The sequence below is a fragment of the Dendropsophus ebraccatus genome, chromosome 2 (genome assembly GCF_027789765.1).
Source record: "Dendropsophus ebraccatus isolate aDenEbr1 chromosome 2, aDenEbr1.pat, whole genome shotgun sequence".
In the NCBI taxonomy this organism is placed as follows: domain Eukaryota; kingdom Metazoa; phylum Chordata; class Amphibia; order Anura; family Hylidae; genus Dendropsophus; species Dendropsophus ebraccatus.
In genome coordinates, this window is record NC_091455.1 from 11,473,593 (window position 1) to 11,497,086 (window position 23,494).

At 43.8% G+C, this 23,494-nt stretch overlaps 1 protein-coding gene across 3 annotated transcripts in view; it reads right to left on the bottom strand.

The window, feature by feature from the left end:
- Positions 1-559: 559 nt before the first annotated feature.
- The window catches only part of SLC45A4 (solute carrier family 45 member 4), an 83,669-nt gene continuing 60,734 nt past the window's right edge, over positions 560-23,494 (bottom strand). For all 3 annotated transcript variants that reach the window (XM_069957034.1, XM_069957035.1, XM_069957036.1), the window contains exons 3-8: positions 19,520-19,708; positions 16,508-16,687; positions 14,707-15,770; positions 12,540-12,639; positions 10,551-10,762; positions 560-10,463 (exon numbers count right to left, since the gene is read on the bottom strand). In XM_069957034.1, the coding sequence (XP_069813135.1) occupies positions 10,092-10,463; positions 10,551-10,762; positions 12,540-12,639; positions 14,707-15,770; positions 16,508-16,687; positions 19,520-19,708 (2,117 nt within the window). In that variant the 3' untranslated portion in view covers positions 560-10,091. The remainder of the gene's footprint in view (positions 10,464-10,550; positions 10,763-12,539; positions 12,640-14,706; positions 15,771-16,507; positions 16,688-19,519; positions 19,709-23,494) is intronic.

Consider the following 23,494-nt stretch of genomic DNA (forward strand, 5'->3'; position numbering starts at 1 on the left):
GAGCTGAATGCACAGTTCTGCTGGTTAACGGTTATAATAGTTTATGTGCTATACAGAATAAAGCCCACAGGTTTGATGTAAAGAGCAGATAAAACTTTATGTCTGAGGCAAAATAGTAAGGACCTGCCATCTTCTATTGTCCAGTAGGGAACATGTGACCATAAATGGTGTCAGGCACTGAGTGAAGGACCTGCAGGTTTCTATTGGCTGCTACATTTCAGCTATTTGCATATGTGCTGTGATTGGCTGGTTAGTGCTGTGCTGTGTAATGAGGAGGAGGAGAAGGAAGAAAATAAAGAAGAAGGAAAAAGAAGTAGTAGAAATAACAATATAGAGTATTTTCAAGCACTATAATAACACACAATGAATAGAGATTTTATTAATGGATTAAAACCTTTTGGGTGAGTTATACAGTATTGAGATATCCCTCGAAGGGGACTGTTCTGGTCAAAAAGGCTGAGAAATCTTTCAGGATATAGCGTAATTATAGAAAGAATGCTGAATCCAAGTACAGGTAAAAACATTGCGTAAGGTGTAAATAAAGACAACGTACAACGGGTGCAATCAGTTATTGAAATGTTTATTAAGATTGAACTGTTGAACAACGTATCGAAATACACTGTATACAGAGCGGGGTTTCGGAAAAATCCCCCCAATTTTTTTTTTCATTATTATTATCATCATTAAATTAAACCAGATCATACAAACTGAACAGAAAATAACACGGAACATGGCTTCAACAAAATTACAGCAAAAAAAAAAAAAAAAAAAAAAATCATGCAAATGATCAAAACAGGAAAAATAATAATATAATAATAATACAAGCTCCACAGTGTAATAACAAATCAAAAAAACAATAATAAAACGACAAAATCAAATCATTCGGCGATCGGTCGCTCGTGACGTCACTCGCGCTTAATCCCTTTTTCCCTCTTTAAAAACAAACAGCTTCATGTGTTTAACACACGCTTATAAAGATTCGCTAAACTCAGCAAGAGCTACGATAGTGCTCAACTTAATAAGTTGATAAAAAGTAGTTGTTTATACGGGCAGTTCACTATAGAACCAGAATCTTTTTTTTTTCTTCATTATGAGATGCCTAAAGTGCAGCTTTCCAGGCATTAAAAAAAAAAAAAAAAGTTGCGTGTCATTTCAGTGTTTCGTTACATCGAAGGTCTCGCTATGTAACTAAAAATGTAAAGCCTTTCACATATATTTCTCTGTGTATATAGATAGAGCTCCTACAGGTCTCTCTTTAATAAATGCCTCATACCAAAATAGTCAACTCTTCATAAAACTGAATTTCTCTGTACATTATAGGTTATTTGGGGGGGGGGGGGATTAAACATTTTTGAAAATTAAAATTTAAGAAAAAAAAAAAAAGCTTAATTTAAAATTTAAACCATAAAACTTACATTTTAACCTTTAGCAAACCGGTGGTAATCTGGAAACACAAGGACTACAAGTTTCTGCACCTAACAAGATACTTGTGGTCCTGAAGCCGCCAGAGGGCCACGCGTGGTCTGCCTCCACATGGCGAGCATAATACCATAATAGCAAATAGATAGTGATGGAAAGTGATCAAAAGTATTCATAGGAAAAGTAAAGCTGTTCATACATCTCAGATAGCTGACAACCAAGTAGCCATTTCTGCTGATCCCGACATACACATGGATGCTCAGACAGGCAGAGTGTACATGTATACCAGATGGGAAGAGGAAAAAAAGGCCTCATTAAACCAAAAAGATTGACGGTCTTTTTGAAATCCAACTGTTCAATCCTTCTTTCTCCCAATATTTACCGGTTAGTCCATAAGCCATTATACACATTAGATAGTCGACTAATGCGCCGATGGTCGCCAGATTCAGCCAAAATTAGGAGAAGTCCGAAGGGGGGGAGGGGGATTGGTGAAAAATCAATTCCGGAAGGGGGCAGGGGGGGAACGTAACAAAGATAGTGCTTACTGGACCCCCTGCCCACACTGTGCCGCATCACCGGGCTCCCGTACCCCGACGGATGTTGCCTTTCCCCAGCTTCAGGGTGCGTCACGACCTGGCTGACACGTCACTGAAGGATGGGATTGAGCCCCCAGTGACTGCAGCGGTGTCCCAACCCACTCACTGACTGGCTCAGTGGGGCATCCATCAGCCGGGTCGTGACGTGGCTGTGGGGGAAATCTGCTGACTGTCAGTGGGGTCCAGAAGCGGGTTGCGGCACTGCACGGGCACCAGGACTTTATTATGCCCCCCCACCCACCGAACTACTTCAATCTAATATATATGGCAATCCCCACCCAATCCAATTTCCAGTCCTTTGCTGTAAGAAACAGCTCCAATTTCCCCATTTTGGTAAATCCCACTATCATTTTTGGATCTGAAGCCTCGTTGGATGACAGGACGCATCCATGTGCAAACGGTCGAATTTTTGGAGGATTCAAAGTGCAATTTTTTTTGGAGTCTTAAACTTCGTTCAGATGGCTGAAACTATTATATTATAACTTCCCTATTACAGTTGCAAAGGCCCAACGAAAACGTAGTGAGGCACACTAAAATCACTAGAATCCTATGGTGACCTCATTTGACCCTCAGAGGGGGTCGAGGTCTGGACATTCATCTAAACGAGACCTTGTAGTCAGAAAACTAAAACATTTTTACAAACAAGGAAAAAAGTACAAACATAACCGGCCTACATAACTATACAGGGAGCCAGGCAACGACACACAGAGGAGGCACATAATGAATGTGAAATCAAAGCTACATACACTGCGGGAAGGTACAAGTATATATAGAAGTCTATAGATAGAGCAGAGCCGGGCGCTCTACAGGGGCGGGAAGGGGGGGAACGCTGCAGTAATGTCATTTTGGTGTTATTTTCTAACACTATACACCTAGTAAGGCTTATGATGTGACAAAGCACAAATGTGATGCCCCCCGCGGAGTGACCCATGATCAGTAGACCAGGATACGAATAGGGCTACCATAGAATAACTACTTCGGAATAAGAGTATGACATGTCCAACCGAAAAAGAACGCTGCATATCCCGGAAAACAGGTTGTAACTCTACGGTCCCATAGACAGTGTTCGCTAGGGATGTCGCTATAAAGGACGCAGAGGTAGCAGTTGCTCCCGAACCCTGGTCCAAAGGAAGTTTATGTGGTTTGAAGGCCCTATTATAGATTTGGGACTCGGGAGCTTTATGTTATTCTTCAGATCTCCTCACAAGGCTAATGCACATATTATAAGATTAGGGGCTCTACTGCCCCATGCTGCAATAAGCCATCCGTTTCACGTCCCCTATCACACTGGAAGACGCGCAGAAGGGATCTATGGTGCCCTGGCCCAAGAGCAGGGACCTGACTACATCTGCTCCCCCCCACACACCCATAGCTCTTAGTTGTAGTCACTTTTTGAAGGTGATGATAATACTTTTATTGGTCTCTAATAGGTACTAATATGGAGTAAAGCAAAGAGCTTACTAGAATTGGGAAAGTCTAAGAGTCAGAAAGTGCAACTCTAAGGTTAAAGCTGGTCCTGCGGGGTTCCTCTAGTGGTTCTCCAGCTGTTGCAAAACAGCATCTTTACAGATCAACAGAACGTAATGCGAATGATGGAAATTGTAGTTTTGCAACAGCTGGAAAGTGACATGTTGGTGAACACTGCTCTACATCCTCCAGATTTGGTGAACCCCCATAAAAAACACAGGAAAATTAGGGAGATATTTTTCTCCAAGCTACCAGAATAGAAAACATACGTAAGAACACATTCTTAAGATTGTAAGCTCCCATATATACATGTGCAGAAGTGGGGGGGCAATACCGAAGCCAAGTAGATGATAAGGCATGAGCACAAGACAAGTCCGCATCTCCTCTACAGGAGATACCAATCAAGGATATTGTTTAAGAATATTTTTTTTGTAAGAAAACATAACCATGCAGCTTGTGGGGACTATAAGTCCCAGCATTGAGGCTAGCAAGCCAATATGGGGCTTGCTGGTGTCAGCTGCCAATGTCTGGAATAGAGCAACCAAAGACCAAACCATTGACATGGTGCAAAGACTTCACTCAAAATACAGTAGTCTGCTATGTCCAACACCAAGTAGACTCGCTGTCTGCATCTCTTACCGCCATCATCGTACACCTCTGGGTCCTTACAGTAAGCTGCAATTCACACAATCCTTTAAATACATGGCGCCAAAAGATCTCTGGATTTGCGCTGGTACCAGCTACAGATCCTGTTTCGAGCAATGTCTGTCCACCATTGGACTCATCTATGTATATATTTTCTAATAAAGAATGATCTGCAATATGATGGGTGTTTTATCGCACATACCAAGGCCTATAATGCCCTACACTACACAGACTGTTCTCTGGGGTATGGCGCCATGCAGTGGTCCTATACATCTCATAATAAGTATCAGTTCGTTCCCTGACCACCATGCCATGGAAAAATACTGCAGCCCAGGTGGCCATGCTGCCAACTAATAAACCTACTGATCGGCACCAAGATCACAAGTGGAATCTAATGCACCAGGATCGGCACCAGCATCACAAGCCGGAGTTAATGCACCAGGATCGGCACAAGGATCACAAGCCTAAGCTAATGCACCAGGATCGGCACCAGGATCACAAGCCGGAGCTAATGCACCAGGATCGGCACCAGGATCACAAGCCGGAACTAATGCACCAGGATCGGCACTAGGATCGGCACCAGGATCACAAGCCGGAGCTAATGCACCAGGATCACAAGCCGGAGCTAATGCACCAGGATCGGCAGCAGCATCACAAGCTGGAGCTAATGCTTTAAGAGATGACAGACTTTAATATAGAGTTGCCTCTGATGACATAGGTGGATAGGCAAAGCTATATCAGGTGCCAAAATATTCTACACATGAAGCAAGCGGCAAGTGATCACACCTCCATCTCCACACCAATACTGCCAATGGGAGCTTGTGCCCCTGTATCTGTGAGCTGCAGATTTCTAGATGAGATTCGTCTTCTACGACCCTTGTGCCAGTAAAGTAAGTGGTGACACTACGGCACATCTGGTGCCAAAAGATCCAAGTTGGCACCTGCTATATAAAAAGTCATCTATCTCCCAGGAAAATATTATCACATGCTTGTAAATTCGAGTATTAGCTTATATATAGTGTATATGGGCCGTATACTGACCGCCAGAGGGTGCAGTTATAACAGGACCTGCAGGAGGCGCCAGTCTGCACGGAAGCACATTGTAGAAGGGATACGCTGTAAATAGTCAGCTCCCTTGGTATATCTCCCCCCTCCCCTAACACAGAGGGGCCAGCTAGACGCTACCCCCCAAAACTAACAAAAAGATACAATCAGTAGGTTAATAAATAACACTTTATCTTCACCTTGTATCAACCATTAACCATTAATACTTCATCACTAAACTGTAGGCACTAGCGAAAGCTTAAAGGACAACTCCAGCCATCACAAAATGTTCCCCTTTAAGAAACCAAAATATTAAGGTGTAGATTGGATAAGGTTAAGGGGGCGGAGCCTGACACATAGCTGGTGGCATAGTAAGCTATGTACTACAGATAACCATAAGTCGCTACAATGTGGAAACCATACTGTAATATGGAGACCAAGACATTTACTGTGCCCTACTAGCAGGCTGGCGTTTTCCTTTAAAATTTTCCTTTTTAAGAGATATTGGCATTTATAAATCTTCAATTCTATCATATATGTGGCAGACACTCTAGGCGTTCACTCCATGGTGGTTGTCTACCATTATATATATATGGGATACTTCTATTAACTACTAACAATTCCAATAAAAACCATGATCCTACTCTCCCGTCCATCTTTCCGCATGACATCTGCCAATGTTGGTGGACGAACACTGTGGAGACCACCCACCTTGGTCCTACAGAGTACGTCTACTATCATACAGTCTTTGGTGACTTATAAGGGGACCCATCCCAAGTCATTATATGAAAATAAAATTTTCTACAATCACACATAGAATAGGCCACATGGTTGATTACGGCGTCTTTAGACTTGTCTCGACAACTCTCAGACCTGTGAAAAGTATGATGGTGATCTGTAGTGGTCCTATGACCTAAGACATTGCCAGTGACCAGTCATGCTTTATGGTGGGCCAGTGATTGGGCTCCTATGGAAAGAGGCATATGGTTCCAAGTTCCAGAGCAATCTCGGCTCCCAACAAGAGAAAAATTTTACAGTGTAACCTACACTAAGGCGCTATCTATGGGGTCCAAGAAAACATGACGTTACTTCAACCCTCAAATTCGTTCAAAAAGTTTCCGTGGCTTAGCTAAGTCTAACCATGGCAATTCTGCAATGTAGATCAGCGGTAATGGGGTCCAACCATTGACCTAAAACCAAGATTTTCATTCTATACTATATACCCTGTTTCTGTCCTTCTTGTCATGGACACCACGTACGGTCTGTGGCATTAAGGGGGTGGGGGTGTAATAAGACACTGTGTAGAAGGAGCAGCTATAAAATCCTGACAAATGATGTGGATTTATTGTACTGGTAGGAAGCAAGAACCCCAAAACAGCGTTCTACAGATGGCTTACATATGATTTAGCTGGGACAGTATATTATAACCTTGAAACCATGATAGAGAATGAGTTAGAATTGCGGGTAGCTAGCAATAGGTGGCACTAGAGAGTCGTTTTGTTCCTTAGAGGATATTTGCATATTCATAGGATGGAAAACAAGCCTGTGCAGCATGGAGAGGCAGTCTCCTGTGCAGCAGATTGAGCTTCTTTCATATTATGCAGTTTTATGATCCCAAATATTAGCTGCTAAGAAAGCCAAGTGCATGCTGGGTAGTATAAAATGCCAACTAACGTTCAAGCTCTATGACCCTGACTATACTGTGAGCATTAGCAGAGGATTCTGCTGACTGTGAGATGGGGGATTTAGGATGAATCATATGATTGCCATCTTCCCTGATCACAGCTTTGCAGCAGTTTGCTTTATGATTGTGCGTGACTGAGGGAAGCTTTAGTAGTCTTCGATGATCACTGGCTTAACTTTACATAAATCAGCAGCTAAAACTCATTTTACTTCAAGTGTCATAAATGATGCGATGGCCATCGACCCTCGATAAAGATTAGGTCAGACTCCTGATGGCTTTAAAGACGTAAGTTCAAGTAATGTCAAAGTTTTGAAAAATTTTAGTATTGCAGTAAATCAACGCCAGGATTGGTCTAGTGCAGGCACCGCATCAATAGTGTCAGCATAGGCAGGTAATGCATTATTACACTCCGCATATATATATTGTTATTGCTGGGGGGGCTAGAGTTATGTGATGCCGTACATCTCTTTAAGGCCTAGGTTCACCCTTCAACACCATTAAACAGCTTAGATACAATCTATATATCATAATCAGCTTTACTTATACTACAGTCACATCCAGAGCTGCATTCACAATGCTGCTGACCGGTTCTGCATAATCAGCCTAGCATGATGGATCCTCGGGGGCGTGACTTTTCACACTGTGTTCCAATAGGATGTAGTTTTGCATGTAACTGTTGTAAAGTAACAGAAGGACATAGTTGTAAACTGTAGAATGATGAAACATATAGACTAAGTACAGTAAAATTCCTTTAAGCCAGCATTTTCCACCTTTCAAAATGGTTTTTTTCCCCCCTCAGATCCACCAAGTCGAAATCTTGCAAAACCCGAAATGGAAGACTGAGTAGAACAATAAGAATACTAGAAAAGTGATAGTATTGTAATATATACAGTATTTATGGATCCGTTGTCATCTGATAATCTGGCAGGTCAGGACCTGGATTAATGGTATTGTACTGTACACCCATGAGGATTTTTTCTGCAAACATCAACCTATTTTTCCTTCAAGTGTCAGTAAACTCCTGCCCAGCGCCTACTGACCGGCGGCGGAACAATATTTACGTTCTTAAAAAGCATGTTGTTTAAGGCAAAATGATTTTTTTTCTCTTGACATGCCAGTATCTTAGTATATACATATTATAAACCATGCATTTCAATACAACTATTGAGGAGTCATGATCGATTATCACAAAGTGCAAAGAAGAAAATGAAAAAAAAAAAATTTAAAATTCGGTGCTCAGAGCAAAAAGTCTCCCATGCGCGTGCCAAAAATTAAACTCCAAAGCTAAAGATTTTGTGCTCTACAAAATCAGTCCAGGCTTATGCACAGCACACTGACATTGAGCTAGATGTCTATACCTTCCAGATAGGGTAAAAGCCACCATCTGTTTGACTTAATAGTTCCCCTCTTATAAACAGACATTTAAAGGAAACCTCTATTTATCATTTACCTGCCCAAATATTTTTTTTAGATATCTCCCATGATGCATCATTTCCAGTGCAATTTTTTATTTTACTACTTTTCCATCTCAGACAAAGCCCAGGGCCATGTTCCCTAACCTACCAGAAAAAAGTCCCTGAAAACATGCATCACGGAGATCACAGAATTTGGCTGCTGCTATGTAGATACAATACTATAACATCACCACAGCACAAGCATCAGCACAAGTGCAGTGTGATAGACCGGGTTCATACAGGGGCTTCTCTTCACCATTTTTCTTTCCATGATTCTCATTGCCAAACAAACAAAAAAAAAAAAAGTGGTAACATTTTTTTTTTTTACTAATGTCCCTTTAAGAGAAATAAAAAAATACCACAGGGAAAAAAAAATGCACGCTAATATTAAGGTTCACCATTGTCCTTTTAAGGGTGCGTTCACACCTACAGGATCTGCAGCAGATCTGCAGCAGATTTGATGGTGCAGATTTGATGCTGTGTTCAGTTATTTAAATGAAATCAGCTGCAGATCCTGTAGGTGTGATCGCACCATAAAAGAACAATTTACACAATGTTGGTCTTGTTTTACACCTGCGTGAACCCAGCCTATAAAGTCCAGATCTAGAGTCCAAAGGCCAAAACGCGCCAGTGCGGTCTCACGCTGCATACACAGTAAATGAGTTTCTTAGCTAACCTGTAATATGCAAACAACGCTATAACAAAAAAGAAAATGACAGACACAATCAATCCAAAATGAAAAATAGCTTCAGAAAATTGTTAAAATTATATGGCGGTAGAAAAGAACTTTTTTTAATTTTATTTTTTTTTACATTACTCGCTTTGGATATAAAAGCGGATTTCTTTTCTGGTGCCATTTATTTCCCGACCTGACGCGCGATTGGAGGAAATAAGGGTAGTATTGCTTTAAATCTAGAACACCTGACGTCAAGTGAAAAGGAATTCTGTAACCGCATACACATCCTCGCCGCGTCCTGCAACCGGATGGAATTTTAAAACCAAAACTATTGGTACATTCCAACACAAACTATATAGAGTTTCTAAATTAAATAGATGCAATCTAGTAAAAAATATAGATATACTTTGCTTTTTTATCACTTGGTGGCAAAAAAAAAAAAGAACAGGTGAAGCACACGGCTGCAGAGGAGAAAGTGCATCGGCCCCGGCACGCAACGGATCAAAGTGCCTTCTCCACCTTATAACTTACATTAAGCTGCATGCAACTTGCTCATCCTGAGCTCCCTGATTCATGAATATAATTACAAACTGCACAAGCAGTAGGGAGGAGGAAGCAGTGCAAACTAATGAGAAAATAACATTTTGTAAAAATTTTGGGGGGGAGGGGGGCAAAATTCTAGGTGGAGAATTCTAGAATGGCGGATTCACTGCGTGCCACAGAGCGATGGACTTTGATGAGTGCGTAAAATCATTAAAGACGTTATTGTCTTCTATACACCCAAAGTGTTATAAAATACCGCAAACCTAATTGTTGCATATAACATACGTTTTGCTCCACATGCAGAAAAAGAAAAAAGGCAAAATGCACAAAACCGGAAAAGTAAATGATTTTTCATCTAGTTCTCCGGGTTTTGTCTCCCCCCGGTGATTGGACCGGAAGCGACCTCCCGTCACTTCTGTAACATAAGCACACTGTAACTTGCGGCACACGTGAAGCTATGGGTCATGGGTTGAGTCTAGACGTGCGCTTGTGGTTATGTCGCTATGGGCGGGTCTGCGCGGTCTGGAATGTGTCGTGATTTCTTTTTTTCCTAGAGCGTCTGCTCACACGGCTGATTCGCTTTCTACTTCTGGAGGAGTTGCGGCTGCCTGCCCCTTGGGGGAGAGCTTTAGCACCAGGGGCTTCTCGGGATCCACTCCGTTAGCGATAGTGGCGTCCGAAGCAACTGGGCATTTGGGTTCCTCTTTGTTGTCATCTTGGACGTCGGGGTACATTACCAAGAACGTAGCTGTGAGAAATCCAAGGAAGGAGCCTATGGAAGCCACCAGGGGTATCACCCGCACACTGCCCACAAGGTCAACCACCGCGCCCAGGGCAGAGGCCACCAAAATCTGCGAGATGTAGACCTGGCAAGACAAGATGGCGCAGTCTATGCCGAAACCTCTCTTGGAGTTCCCGGGACTGTGATGAATATACTGTAGGGGAAAAGAAGGAAGAACATTTTTGTAACCAAACTCTTTAAAACCATCACTGTTGCGTCTGGTACTGCAATGTGCTCTCACCTCATCTATTTCGTGGTATTGTCCCAGCAGGGCGTACGGACAGTAGGAGATGCTCATGGAGACGATCCCCATGGTGCTTATCATTATCATCGAGACGTAGACATTGGGGAAGATGAACATCACCGTGGTGCCGATGGAGAAGCCCAGGGTCCCGAGAATGTAGATGATTTTGATGCTTAGGTCGTAGTTGTCCAGATACTTCTGTAGCAAAGCTGCACGAAACAACAGACTCCTGATTATTTACTCATTCGCGGTAATCATACATTGTAGAGATGGTCAAAAAGGTCAAAAAAGTAGGATAGGACTGGTTGCTGATGTCATACAGGTCATGGTCAAACACACATTAACCCCTTCATTGCCCTAGACCACCAGCAATGTAACCATAAACCTATTAATATTATTATGAGACCGGTCATTGGTTTATTATAGTACAAGGTGTACATTGCAGGTAAGCTACAACGACTTATCCGGTCCTTTCTGCTCAGGTGGTACGAGGCATATAAGACTACACAGGACAAAGGGGGTAAAAGGGCAAGAAGAAAAAAGTCGCTGCCATCTGTGTCCAGACCCAGAGGTGACAGATGTCATGAATCAGTGCCATATTGGTGACTATGATGATAGGGGTCATACTTCCAGCAGACTCTGCTGCTCATCCTAATACTCTCCGCTCCAGGAACACATGGATGTCCACGTGCTGTCACCGGCTCACAGGAGCCCATTCATCTGTCAATGAGAAGAGGACGAAACCAGCAACATCTGCCGCAGATTATCCCTCTCCCGACATGATACATGATTTAATCAATGCTCTGTGAGCTCTGACACCGGAGCCGGGCACTTATCCCTACACAGCATGGCTTGTCTGACAGTATACACATGAACAGAACCCCTTAAAGGGGTAGTTCACCAAAAGAATTTTTCTTTCAAATCAACTGGTGCCAGAAAGTGCCAGAGATTTGTAATTAACTTCTATTACAAAATCTCCAGTCTTCCAGTACCTATCAGCTGCTGTATGTCCTGCAGGAAGTGGTGTATTCTTTCCAGTCTGACATAGTGCTCTCTGCTGCCACCATCACTCCATGTCAGGAACTGTCCAGAACAGCAGCAAATCCCCATAGAAAATTTCTCTGTCTCTCCTGTCTCTCACTGGAAATAATACACCACTTCCTGCAGGACATACAGCCAGGGGCATAGCTAGGATTCACGGGGCCCCATAGCAAAGACTTTTAAGGGCCCCCTCTACCCTACGCCCCCTTCTTTCCTACTTGATTGCCAGCTGGAGAACAGAGGTCAGGGGTTATCAGTGCAGCAAAGCAGAGATCTCTGTCTTCTGCTTGTTAACCCTTTTTGGTGTTGCAGCATGTAAGTAAACATTGGGTCACTTACACACTGCAGTACATAAGGGGTTAAGCAGAAGGAAACACGCTCTTACCTTCTCCCCCGGGCTCCCCTCCTGTATCGGCCCCATGGCAACTGCCTACCCTGCCTCTATGGTAGCTACGCCACTGCATACAGCAGCTAATAAGTGCTGGAAGACTGGAGATTTTTTTTACTAGAAGTTGATTTAAATGAAAAAAAGTTTTGGTGTACAATCCCTTTAATATAATTCTCGGCATCATACCTGTGTCTAGGAAAGAGGGGGGACCACTAATATGGTTGCCATTAAGGTTACTCAGCTTTCCTGTGCCCCCGAGCAGCTTATTCCTATATAAATAGTAAGCTGAATGTCAGGTTCACATATCCAGCCATTCGGAGTAGCCGCCTACTGGTACATGGTGTTATTTTAATCCGGCACAACCAGGCATCATAGTTGAGCCTGTGGGAACGCTGGGTCCATCTGATGCAGCTTGTTGTATACAGCTCTGCCATCCAGCATGGCCCTGATCAGTGGGCAATAGTAATGGCAGCCATAATGGAGGTCATGTATGTATACATAGCAGAATATAACATGACAGAAGGCGACGTCTCTTCCTGGCATTCTGTATCTCTTACCTGAGCAGATGGCGGCAGTAGCAGCGTATATGACCAGGCCCCAGCAGCCCATCTGCACCCCGGCATTGTACTGATGTAGTTGTGTTGAATTAGAGATCGCCTAAAGAAAAGAATAAATTGTCAGGTTAAAGGATACAGGACCCCTCTCTAAGGGCACACGGGACCCCTCTCTAACGGCACACGGGACCCCTCTCTAACGGCACACGGGACCCCTCTCTAAGGGCACACGGGACCCCTCTTACGGAATACAGGACTCCTCTCTCACAGAATGCAGGACTCCTCTCTCACAGAATGCAGGACTCCTCTCTCACAGAATGCAGGACTCCTCTCTCACAGAATGCAGGACTCCTCTCTCACAGAATGCAGGACTCCTCTCTCACAGAATGCAGGACTCCTCTCTCACAGAATGCAGGACTCCTCTCTCACAGAATGCAGGACTCCTCTCTCACAGAATGCAGGACCCCTCTCTCACAGAATACAGGACTCCTCTCTCACAGAATACAGGACTCCTCTCTCACAGAATACAGGACTCCTCTCTCACAGAATGCAGGACTCCTCTCTCACAGAATGCAGGACTCCTCTCTCACAGAATACAGGACTCCTCTCTCACAGAATGCAGGACTCCTCTCTCACAGAATGCAGGACTCCTCTCTCACAGAATGCAGGACTCCTCTCTCACAGAATACAGGACCCCTCTCTCACAGAATACAGGACTCCTCTCTCACAGAATACAGGACTCCTCTCTCACAGAATGCAGGACTCCTCTCTCACAGAATGCAGGACTCCTCTCTCACAGAATACAGGACTCCTCTCTCACAGAATGCAGGACTCCTCTCTCACAGAATGCAGGACTCCTCTCTCACAGAATGCAGGACTCCTCTCTCACAGAATGCAGGACTCCTCTCTCACAGAATGCAGGACTCCTCTCTCACAGAATGCAGGACTCCTCTCTCACAGAATACAGGACTCCTCTCTCACAGAATACAGGACTCCTCTCACAGAATACAGGACTCCTTACAGACTACAGGAGTATCCTGCATACAGGACCCCTCTTACGGAATACAGGACCCCTCTAACAGCATACAGGACCCCTCTAACAGCATACAGCACCCCTCTAACAGCATACAGGACCCCTCTTACAGCATACAGGACCCCTCTAACAGCATACAGGACCCCTCTAACAGCATACAGGACCCCTCTTACAGCACTGATGGGTCCAAAGTCAGAACATACGAGGAAACCAGGTGCAAATCACAAAAAAACATAAAAGCTACTTCTGTAATAGTCACAGAAGCTCCATTCTACCCCTGTAGTTCCAGCATCCATGGATGCTCTAGGCTCTGCCCATTTGACCCCACCCTTCAAGTTTTTTTTTTTTTTTGCAGAAATCAAAAGTACAGGCGATTTTAAGAATTTTTGTAATTTTGTTTATTAGGGAAATCTGCCATTATCTGCATTCAAAAAGACTTTTCCCAGGTCCCCCCCTCTTTCATTCACTGCTCATTATCAGGAAATATCGACTCTTTTACATCAGTCGAGCCCTGTGTAACCTATGGAGAGGGGAGGAGGGAGATTAGTCGCCAGCAGAGAGCAGAGAACAAAGGATTACACAGCGGGAGCTGTATGAAAGCCGGTATTCAGAGGACAAAGAGGTCAGTGCTGAGGTCAGAGGAGATAGCCTGGTAATGTAGCTGTAAATTAACTCTTTGTTGTCCTGTTTTGGTGCCTCATCTCCCTCCACCCCTCCCCTCTCTATAAGAAAACCATGAACACAGGGGGTAGAGCTTCAAACTGCTTTTACGGCTTTTAAACCCAATTACAAAGTTTCTTAATATCGCCTGTACTATTGATTTCTGCAAAAAAAATTAGACAGTGACACTTTAAAAAAAAAAGATATATATTTTTTTTTTTACTTGCTGGTACCAGGAGGAACAGTCATGGACTCATTGAAAATACATATATAAGTATAGGTGGTTTGGAGGGGAGGGGGGCTCAGTACAGATTTGCTTCTAAGGTAATCACATAAACCCCCTCTTACCCTAGTAGTTAAATCATCCCCTACATCCCCAGCAGTCCCTCCAGGTCCCTAGAAATCACCATACCCCTCCACTTTCCATTAGCACAGCAGATCCCCTCTACGGATCAGTGAAGTAGCAGCATGATGTACCTTAGGATCCCCTTCGAAGATGACCTGACCCATGAAGTCCGTGTAGAACACTGCTTCGGCAATAATGGAAAACCAGGTCAGTAAGTGGCACAAACAGAGACGTAAGAGCTCTTTGGGCATCTTCAGCATGGAAAGCCAGAGCAGCCTGACGGTGGTCTTAGTCTCTCCTTCCTCACTTTCTGTATCCCCACTGGAGTTGGTGGCACCGCTCTGGTTCCGATGCCTCTGCCTTTGGCGCTGTCTCTTCTGTATGTCATAGATGTCATTCATGCTACGGGACGACTTGATCAGCAGGCTGGCGTTGGCTCTGCGATAGCGGTATCGGTGGGACCCTACTTTCCCATAGTAGGAGAAGGTATAAGAGGGTTGGCGATAGAACATGTGCCGGCGCCGCCGCATGGAGTTGGCGGTGCAGGACTGCTTCATGCCTATACTGGTGTGTCCGTTCATGTTCTCCTTCTGTAGTAAATCTCCGCCATTGGGAACTATAGCTTCGTTGATGTGATTATCGAGTAACATCTCCTCTTCTCTTTCGTTCTCCCTGAGGAAGGCGGACAGCCGGTTGAATTTGGATTTAAGGAGTTCCTGGCTAGTGCTGCGGGGAGTGTTGGGGTAGGAAGAGTCCTGGAAAATCGAGGGCTCGATATAGTGTAAGAACTCAGACTCGTAATCCAGCGTGGCGTCGGGCATGTGTAAGACAGAATCGCTTTTGCTCCTTTTCATATCCACTTCGAGAAAGTCGAGGTTGAGATCCTTCTCCGATTGGACCTCGTCTTGGAAGGTCTTGTAGGGTTCCTCTTCGTTGATGACGTTCAGCCGGGACATGGGCGCCAGGCTGCTGTTGAGCCTCATGCTTGACAGGGTGTCGGCTTCTTCTTCCAGGCGCTCCTGCTGGGGGCTGAACTGTTCTTCTTCAATACTGAAGAGGTGAAGGCCGACAGACACGGTGAAGATGATGGCTGCGAAGAAGAAGAGGACTTGCTGCTGAGACTTGAAGAGAGATCCGAGGAAAGTCTGAGTCCAGTCGAGACCGCCGAGCATGTAACCGATAGCTCCACCGAGACCTGTGGGCAAAGAGGGGAGGAAATCAGGCACAAAAAGAAGCAAAAAGTTCAACAAATACCGAACCTGCCATAATACTGAGTGCTGATCACCGTGATCGCCACCCATTTGCTCGACCAATAAGATGGTCCTTTGAATTGATCATTGCCAACCACACATCATCGGTATACAGCGAGCTATGTGCAACCAATAGCAATCATTTAAAGGGGAACTCTGGCTATTTCTTTTTTCTTTCAAATCAACTGGTGTCAGAAAGTGAAAAAGATTTGTAATTTGCTTTTATTTGAAAAACACAAGTCTTCTAGTACTTATTAGCTGCTGTATGTCCTGCAGGAAGTGGTGTGTTCTCTACAGTGTGACACAGTGCTCTCTGCTGCCACCTCTGTCCAGAGTAGCAGCAAATCCCCATAGAAAACCTCTCCTGCTCTGGACAGTTCCTGACATGGACAGAGGTGGCAGCAGAGAGCACTGTGTCAGACTGGAAAGAATATATCACCTATAATGATAATGAGGATTAAATTGCTGCCCCCTACAGGCCGCTCCCAAACAGGGTGACCAATCGAACATGTAATACAGGGAGCCCATCAAAAAATGACCATGTGACCAGACTCCTATACAAAGAAAAAGGAGGGGGTTTATAGCAGTGCTGATGGCCGCCATGACAGCGCTTCTCCTTTCCCCTTATACTAGAAAGTTGCAGAACGTTCCGAGTCATTGAAGCTGAAGGCAGCGCACGTACCGGCAGAGAAGGCGTGAATGTTCAGTGCCATGTCTTGCTCTTCGGTATCCGCCACGTCCAGTAGATAGGCGCGGATCGGCCCCTCTGTTGCATCGGCGCAGAAGTCTAAGACCACCACGCCCAGCACCGTGAGGACAATCCCAATGGTCTGGTTCTCTGGGACATCTCCAATGGCGAGACCTGCAGAGGGAGAGATAGGATTATATAGAGGATATAGAATACCCACAATGCAACGCTGACCGTATAGAACAGTGTAGAGCCGCAGGGCACAGGTCAGGGGTCAGCATGGTGGAGGAATCTAAAAGGTCACATAAAGATACAGCCTGCCTGCAGGTCTTTATACAATGCATCCGTGAACCAGGGAGCTCAGGATGAACAGTCTAACCAGATGGAAGACAACAACAATAAACAATTAAAGGGGTTCTCCAGCAAAAAAAAAAAAATAAATTCAAATTACCTGGTGTCAGAAAGTTATATAGACATGTAATATACTTATACTTCAAAATCTCCAGTCTCCATACTTATCAGCTGCTGTATGTCCTGCAGGAAGTGGTGTGTTCTCTTCAGTCTGACACAGTGCTCTCTGCTGCCACCTCTGTCCATGTCAGGAACTGTCCAGAGCAGGAGAGGTTTTCTATGTGGATTTGCTGCTACTCTGGCAGTTCCTGACATGGACAGAGGTGGCAGCAGAGAGCACTGTGTCAGACTGGAGAGAATACACCACTTCCTGCAGGACATACAGCAGCTGATAGGTACTGGAAGACGGAAGATTTTTAAATAGAAGTAAATTACAAATCTATATAACTTTCTGAAAGCAGTGGACTTGAAAGAAAAAGATTTCTCCCAGAATCCCCTTTTAAAAGAAAAAAGGAGAAAAAACGCAAATTGTAAAAGTTTATAAATGTTCATGGTAGATATAGGTTCTCTCCCCCCATAATGACCTATATTCTATTCATGAACCAGAATGCTCAGGCTGAACATTGCTTTAGAAATCATATAAGCATACATCTGCAATGTTCCATCCCTGCTGTCTGTGTCAGTCTGCACTGCAGTCCTAGCGTTCTATTCATGCACCAGGCAGCTCCGGCTGAGCAGTTGTACAGGACTAGCACACCCAGCATCCTCTGGGGCTCCTGGCCTGGGGGGGATTCATGGCGTTTGGTGGCGTGGGAGATGCGGCTCCGCTATTTGTTTGCGGGGAAGGAGTCATTGCTTCCCACAGCGGGCCGGGGGGGCCGGGCTCAGAAAAGAACAGAGAGCGAGAGAGGAGATAATATTTGGAATAATACTGGAAACAGGATGCATTGTAAGATATGCAATAAAGGGAGAACGGCCACAACAGGAAACATCTCCCTGTGAACAGGTTCCTAGAGGGTTCTCATGCCAAGTGCTGGCAGCGGCTCCCTCACAGCGCTCCGCGGACGTTCTGTGGACTGTTTACTGAGCCGTACAATACACTGCAGGAGCAACACAAACACCTACAGGGAATACAGAGGTATATACCAAGTCTGTGTGCTCTAGTCACAGCCGAAGCTGCAGGAGCAACATGAAACACCTACAGTGTGTACAGATGTATACACCAAGTCTGTGTGCTCCAGTCACTGCCAAGGCTGCAAGAGTAACACAAACACCTACAGGGTATACAGAGGTATATACCAAGTCTGTGTGCTCTAGTCACTGCCAAGGCTGCAGGAGCAACACAAACACCTACAGGGAATACAGAGGTATATACCAAGTCTGTGTGCTCTAGTCACAGCCGAAGCTGCAGGAGCAACATGAAACACCTACAGTGTGTACAGATGTATACACCAAGTCTGTGTGCTCCAGTCACTGCCAAGGCTGCAAGAGTAACACAAACACCTACAGGGTATACAGAGGTATATACCAAGTCTGTGTGCTCCAGTCACTGCCAAAGCTGCAAGAGTAACACAAACACCTACAGGGTATACAGAGGTATATACCAAGTCTGTGTGCTCCAGTCACTGCCAAAGCTGCAAGAGTAATACAAACACCTACAGGGAATACAGAGGTATATACCAAGTCTGTGTGCTCCAGTCACAGCCAAAGCTGCAAGAGTAACACAAACACCTACAGGGTATACAGAGGTATATACCAAGTCTGTGTGCTCCAGTCACTGCCAAAGCTGCAGGAGCAACACAAAACACCTACAGTGTGTACAGATGTATTCACCAAGTCTGTGTTCTCCAGTCACAGTTGAAGCTGCAAAAGAAACACAAACAACTACAGTGTGCACAGATGTATACACCAAGTCTGTGTGCTTCTCTACATCTGTGGTTTGCAGGTTTGCAACCTGTGGCTCTCCACCAACTACACCTCCCAGCATGTCCCTATATGGGGAATTACAGTTCTGCAACAGCTGGGAGAGCCACAGGTTGGGGGGATAGAACACTACTGTACTCTATAGGATTCTTGCCGCACCCCTCCCCCCGCCCTCCAGTTGCTGATTGACAGTTTACTGCCTATACACAGCATGGATGGATAACTGCCAATCAGCAGCTGGTGGGCGGAGTTTTCTGCTTCTCATGAATATCCAGGACTACTGAGCTCATGCACATAATGGAGATAACTACTTATTGTTCATGTTATTCAGGAGGAGATCTCTGGATCAGCTGCACAGAGCAATGTGAGTGATCCATCATTCTGTCCAGCTTCTCTGTCACTAGTTGATGCTACACTGAGATAGGACGCCATAAACCTACTGACAGAGTCTCTTTAATGTTGGGCCGTGTAATAAAGCCCCTCAGTATCTCTCCAACTACACAGACTGTTTTTGATATGTATAGGGTTCCTGGTGCAGACCACCAATCTACTCGTACAAGGGTGATGAAGCATCTTATACATCAGGAAATCAAAGTCAGGGGAGAAACGTTATTAACCGAGCTGAGCGTGCAGCACCCAACCTTTCCTGCAGATCCTATAGACTTCAATGGGAAATGGAGCAAACAAGATTGGCTGTATGAAGACAAAGACCCACCACCCGTGGACACTTACCGATCACAGAGCCATTGAGAAAAAGTGCAACTCCAAGCAGAACTCCCACACAGAGGCCGAGGATAAAGGGCCGCCGGCGGCCCCATCGAAGTGTGCAGCGGTCACTGGCCGAACCAATGAGAGGAGTGAATATCAAACCGAGGATGGGGCTCAGGAACCACGTCAGGCTGTAGTACTGCTCAGGAAGACCTGGGAACGACAAGGAGGAAACCGGTCACATCACAGCGGCATTTATCATTAATATTATATATATATATACATACACACACATAAATACACACATACATATACACACACCCTTCCATGCCACCCATCTTCTATACAAGTCTCAGTAGAGAATCCCATACATACAAAAGGGAAAATATCTGTATATAGGAGCGGAGCAGTATTATAGTAGTTATATTCTTGTATATAGGAGCAGTATTATAGTAGTTATATTCCTGTATATAGGAGCAGTATTATAGTAGTTATATTCCTGTATATAGGAGCAGTATTATAGTAGTTATATTCCTGTATATAGGAGCAGTATTATAGTAGTTATATTCCTGTATATAGGAGCAGTATTATAGTAGTTATATTCCTGTATATAGGAGCAGTATTATAGTAGTTATATTCCTGTATATAGGAGCAGTATTATAGTAGTTATATTCCTGTATATAGGGAGCAGTATTATAGTAGTTATATTCCTGTATATAGGAGCAGTATTATAGTAGTTATATTCTTGTATATAGGAACAGTATTATAGTAGTTATATTCCTGTATATAGGAGCAGTATTATAGTAGTTATATCCCTGTATATAGGAGCAGTATTATAGTAGTTATATTCCTGTATATAGGAGCAGTATTATAGTAGTTATATTCCTGTATATAGGGGGCAGTATTATAGTAGTTATATCCCTGTATATAGGAGCAGTATTATAGTAGTTATATCCTTGTATATAGGAGCAGTATTATAGTAGTTATATTCCTGTATATAGGAGCAGTATTATAGTAGTTATATTCCTGTATATAGGAGCAGTATTATAGTAGTTATAGTCCTGTATATAGGGGCAGTATTATAGTAGTTATATTCTTGTATATAGGAGCAGTATTATAGTAGTTATATTTCTGTATATAGGGGGCAGTATTTTAGTAGTTTTATTCCTGTATATAGGAGCAGTATTATAGTAGTTATATTCCTGTATATAGGGGGCAGTATTATAGTAGTTATATTCCTGTATATAGGAGCAGTATTATAGTAGTTATATTCCTGTATATAGGTCGCCCCCAAACAGCACAAGTCTGGATGAGGTATTGCACTCACCATAGCTGCTGCAGACAGAATGGGAAAAGACAGTTTCACAGTTCTCCCTCTCTGAACAGCTCGCACTCCTTTATAAGACCCACATGACCAGAATTAGCAGGATATGCCTGTGCTCACATGTCTGGACCCTATGTCTTCCCCATTCTGTGAGAGCAGCAATGGTAAGTGTAATACCATATCCATACTGGTATCGTTTGGGGGCAGCCTTCCCCGCCGGTGGTGCTGGCTGGGTTTTGGTGGGGCTTTTTGGGTCTGGTCCTGTGACATTGGGGTTGCAGGGCCGTTCCATGGCCTCCCTTCCCTGCACGTGCACGCTTCGCGGGGTTGGCGGTCGCTGACCGACACGGTGTGAAGTTAGCGTAGGGACCCGTGTGGACCAGAGGACCTGCGCGATGGTACATGGGGCAATATGGCTTGATCAATTCATATACAGACACTCTGGTGTTGATTTTTAATATAGGCCGAGCGGTATTAGTATCAGCCATAGATGGGATGTGCAGCCGTTCCTTTCTCTCCAGTTCGTATATTATAGTAGTTATATTCCTGTATATAGGAGCAGTATTATAGTATTTATATTCCTGTATATAGGAGGCAGTATTATAGTCGTTATATTCTTGTATATAGGAGCAGTATTATAGTAGTAGTTATATTCTTGTATATAGGAGCAGTATTATAGTAGTTATATTCTTGTATATAGGAGTAGTATTATAGTAGTTATATTCCTGTATATGGGAGCAGTATTATAGTAGTTATATTCCTGTATATAGGAGCAGTATTATAGTAGTTATATTCCTGTATATAGAGAGCAGTATTATAATAGTTATATTCCTGTATATAGGGAGCAGTATTATAGTAGTTATATTCTTGTATATAGGAGCAGTGTTATAGTAGTAATATTAATGCACTTAGGTATAGTTTTACATTAGTTGAATGTATCCCCATAGTAGGTAGTGTTAGGCTATGTTCCCACAACATTTTTTCTCTTGTCAGTTTATACTGTTTCGAGTTCAAAATGACGTCTGTTATTTTGCGGTTTGGATGCCCATCAGTGCAATGACGGCTGCTGGTGGATTATTCTAGTTCAGGTGGACTAATTGGCCTTTGGGTCTGTCTTTAAATGGAAAAGTCTATTGAATTTAATAGTAAAGACTGGGGAAAAAAAAAAAACCTGAATTAAAAAAATAAAAGATGTCTAAAAATAATTGTCATGAGCTTTATTTATTGTCTACCCAGACAAAGTCCTCCTAATTTACTGTGTGAATTGAATGTCCGTTATTCAATTAAGGTAAATGAAAATGCGACAATAATAGACTTACTTAGTGTGAACATAGCCTTACAGTGATTCTTTACCTTAAAAACAGATGTGACTGGACTATCCTTTTAAGAATGCAGAATTCTGTGCAATTGTTTCCCTCTAACACTACCAGTACAGTAAATAACCCTCCCGGTGTGGGATTATTAGTATTAAGTGAATGGAATGCTGCTTTGTGTTTTCAGGCCAGGGAAAGCGTTTCAGGGCCGGTGTCACATGGTGACATCCGCACGTGGCAGGCGATGGTGTAGAGGCCAGTGACAGTGATCTCCCTGCGGGAGGCCATTCACTGGATAAGCCGGCCGTGCATTCACATGGACAATGCACTAAACCTGTTGTCAATGAGCAAAGCTCCACATCCTACGCCGGAGCGAAGCCCCCGATTGTGTGCGGCTTCCAGGAAATTCTAGATAAACACCGGCTGGATCATCTTTGATTTATTTAGCCGTAAAAAGGATGCGGATAAAAAAGCCCGTCCATTGTTACTGGTGTGAATGAACGCGGGCAGCGATAGATGAATGAGCCCGGAGAATGTACTGATGGCTCGCTGCGCTGGTAGCAATGGCTGCTGGTGGTGTCACCCCGCTGCTATGTCGGGTGTCATCACATTGTGCACATTCTGATGACCTGTCCTGCGAGGTATTTCAAGGTAAAGACTGTGCGCATTATCTGCTTCATCCGTCACCTGACCGCGTATCGCCTATAGTATCTAAATACCAATGTGTCACAACATTCCCCATAGTCTGGCATACTTATAAGCACCCATCATTTATTTTTATGGAAACACATTGGTATGCCTAGGAGCTGTATACATAAAACGACTTGTCAAAGTAGCCTCATCTATTACAATAAATATGGTTGGACATACACATTAAAGGGGTATTCCACTCAAACATAACTTTTGATATGTTGCTGCCCATGATGAGACTAACAATTCCTTCCATACTTGTTATTATCTATTCAGTCTCCTTCCCCCAGTTCTCGGCTGCTGCTTTCTGCTAAAGACGCAAAAATATGTATGTGAGCTTTTCTTTCTGTCTACCACTCCTTCTGAGATGGCTGAGGTAAACACGTCCCTGGCAGGCTGTATCTGCAACATTGTAGCTTCTTTGTAATGGTGGGAGGCTTATTCTGAGGTCAAGTTGCTGATGAACTCACTGTGATTAACTCTCCCAGCATTACAAAGAAGCTACAATGTTGCTGATAATGCCAGTCAGGGACTTGTTTACATTAACCCTTTGAGGACGGGGCCAATTTAAATTTTTGCGTTTTTGTTTTTTCCTCCTTGTGCTTAAAAGGCCATAGCAGTTGCATTTTTCCACCTAGAAACCCACATGAGCCCTTATTTTTTGCGCCACTA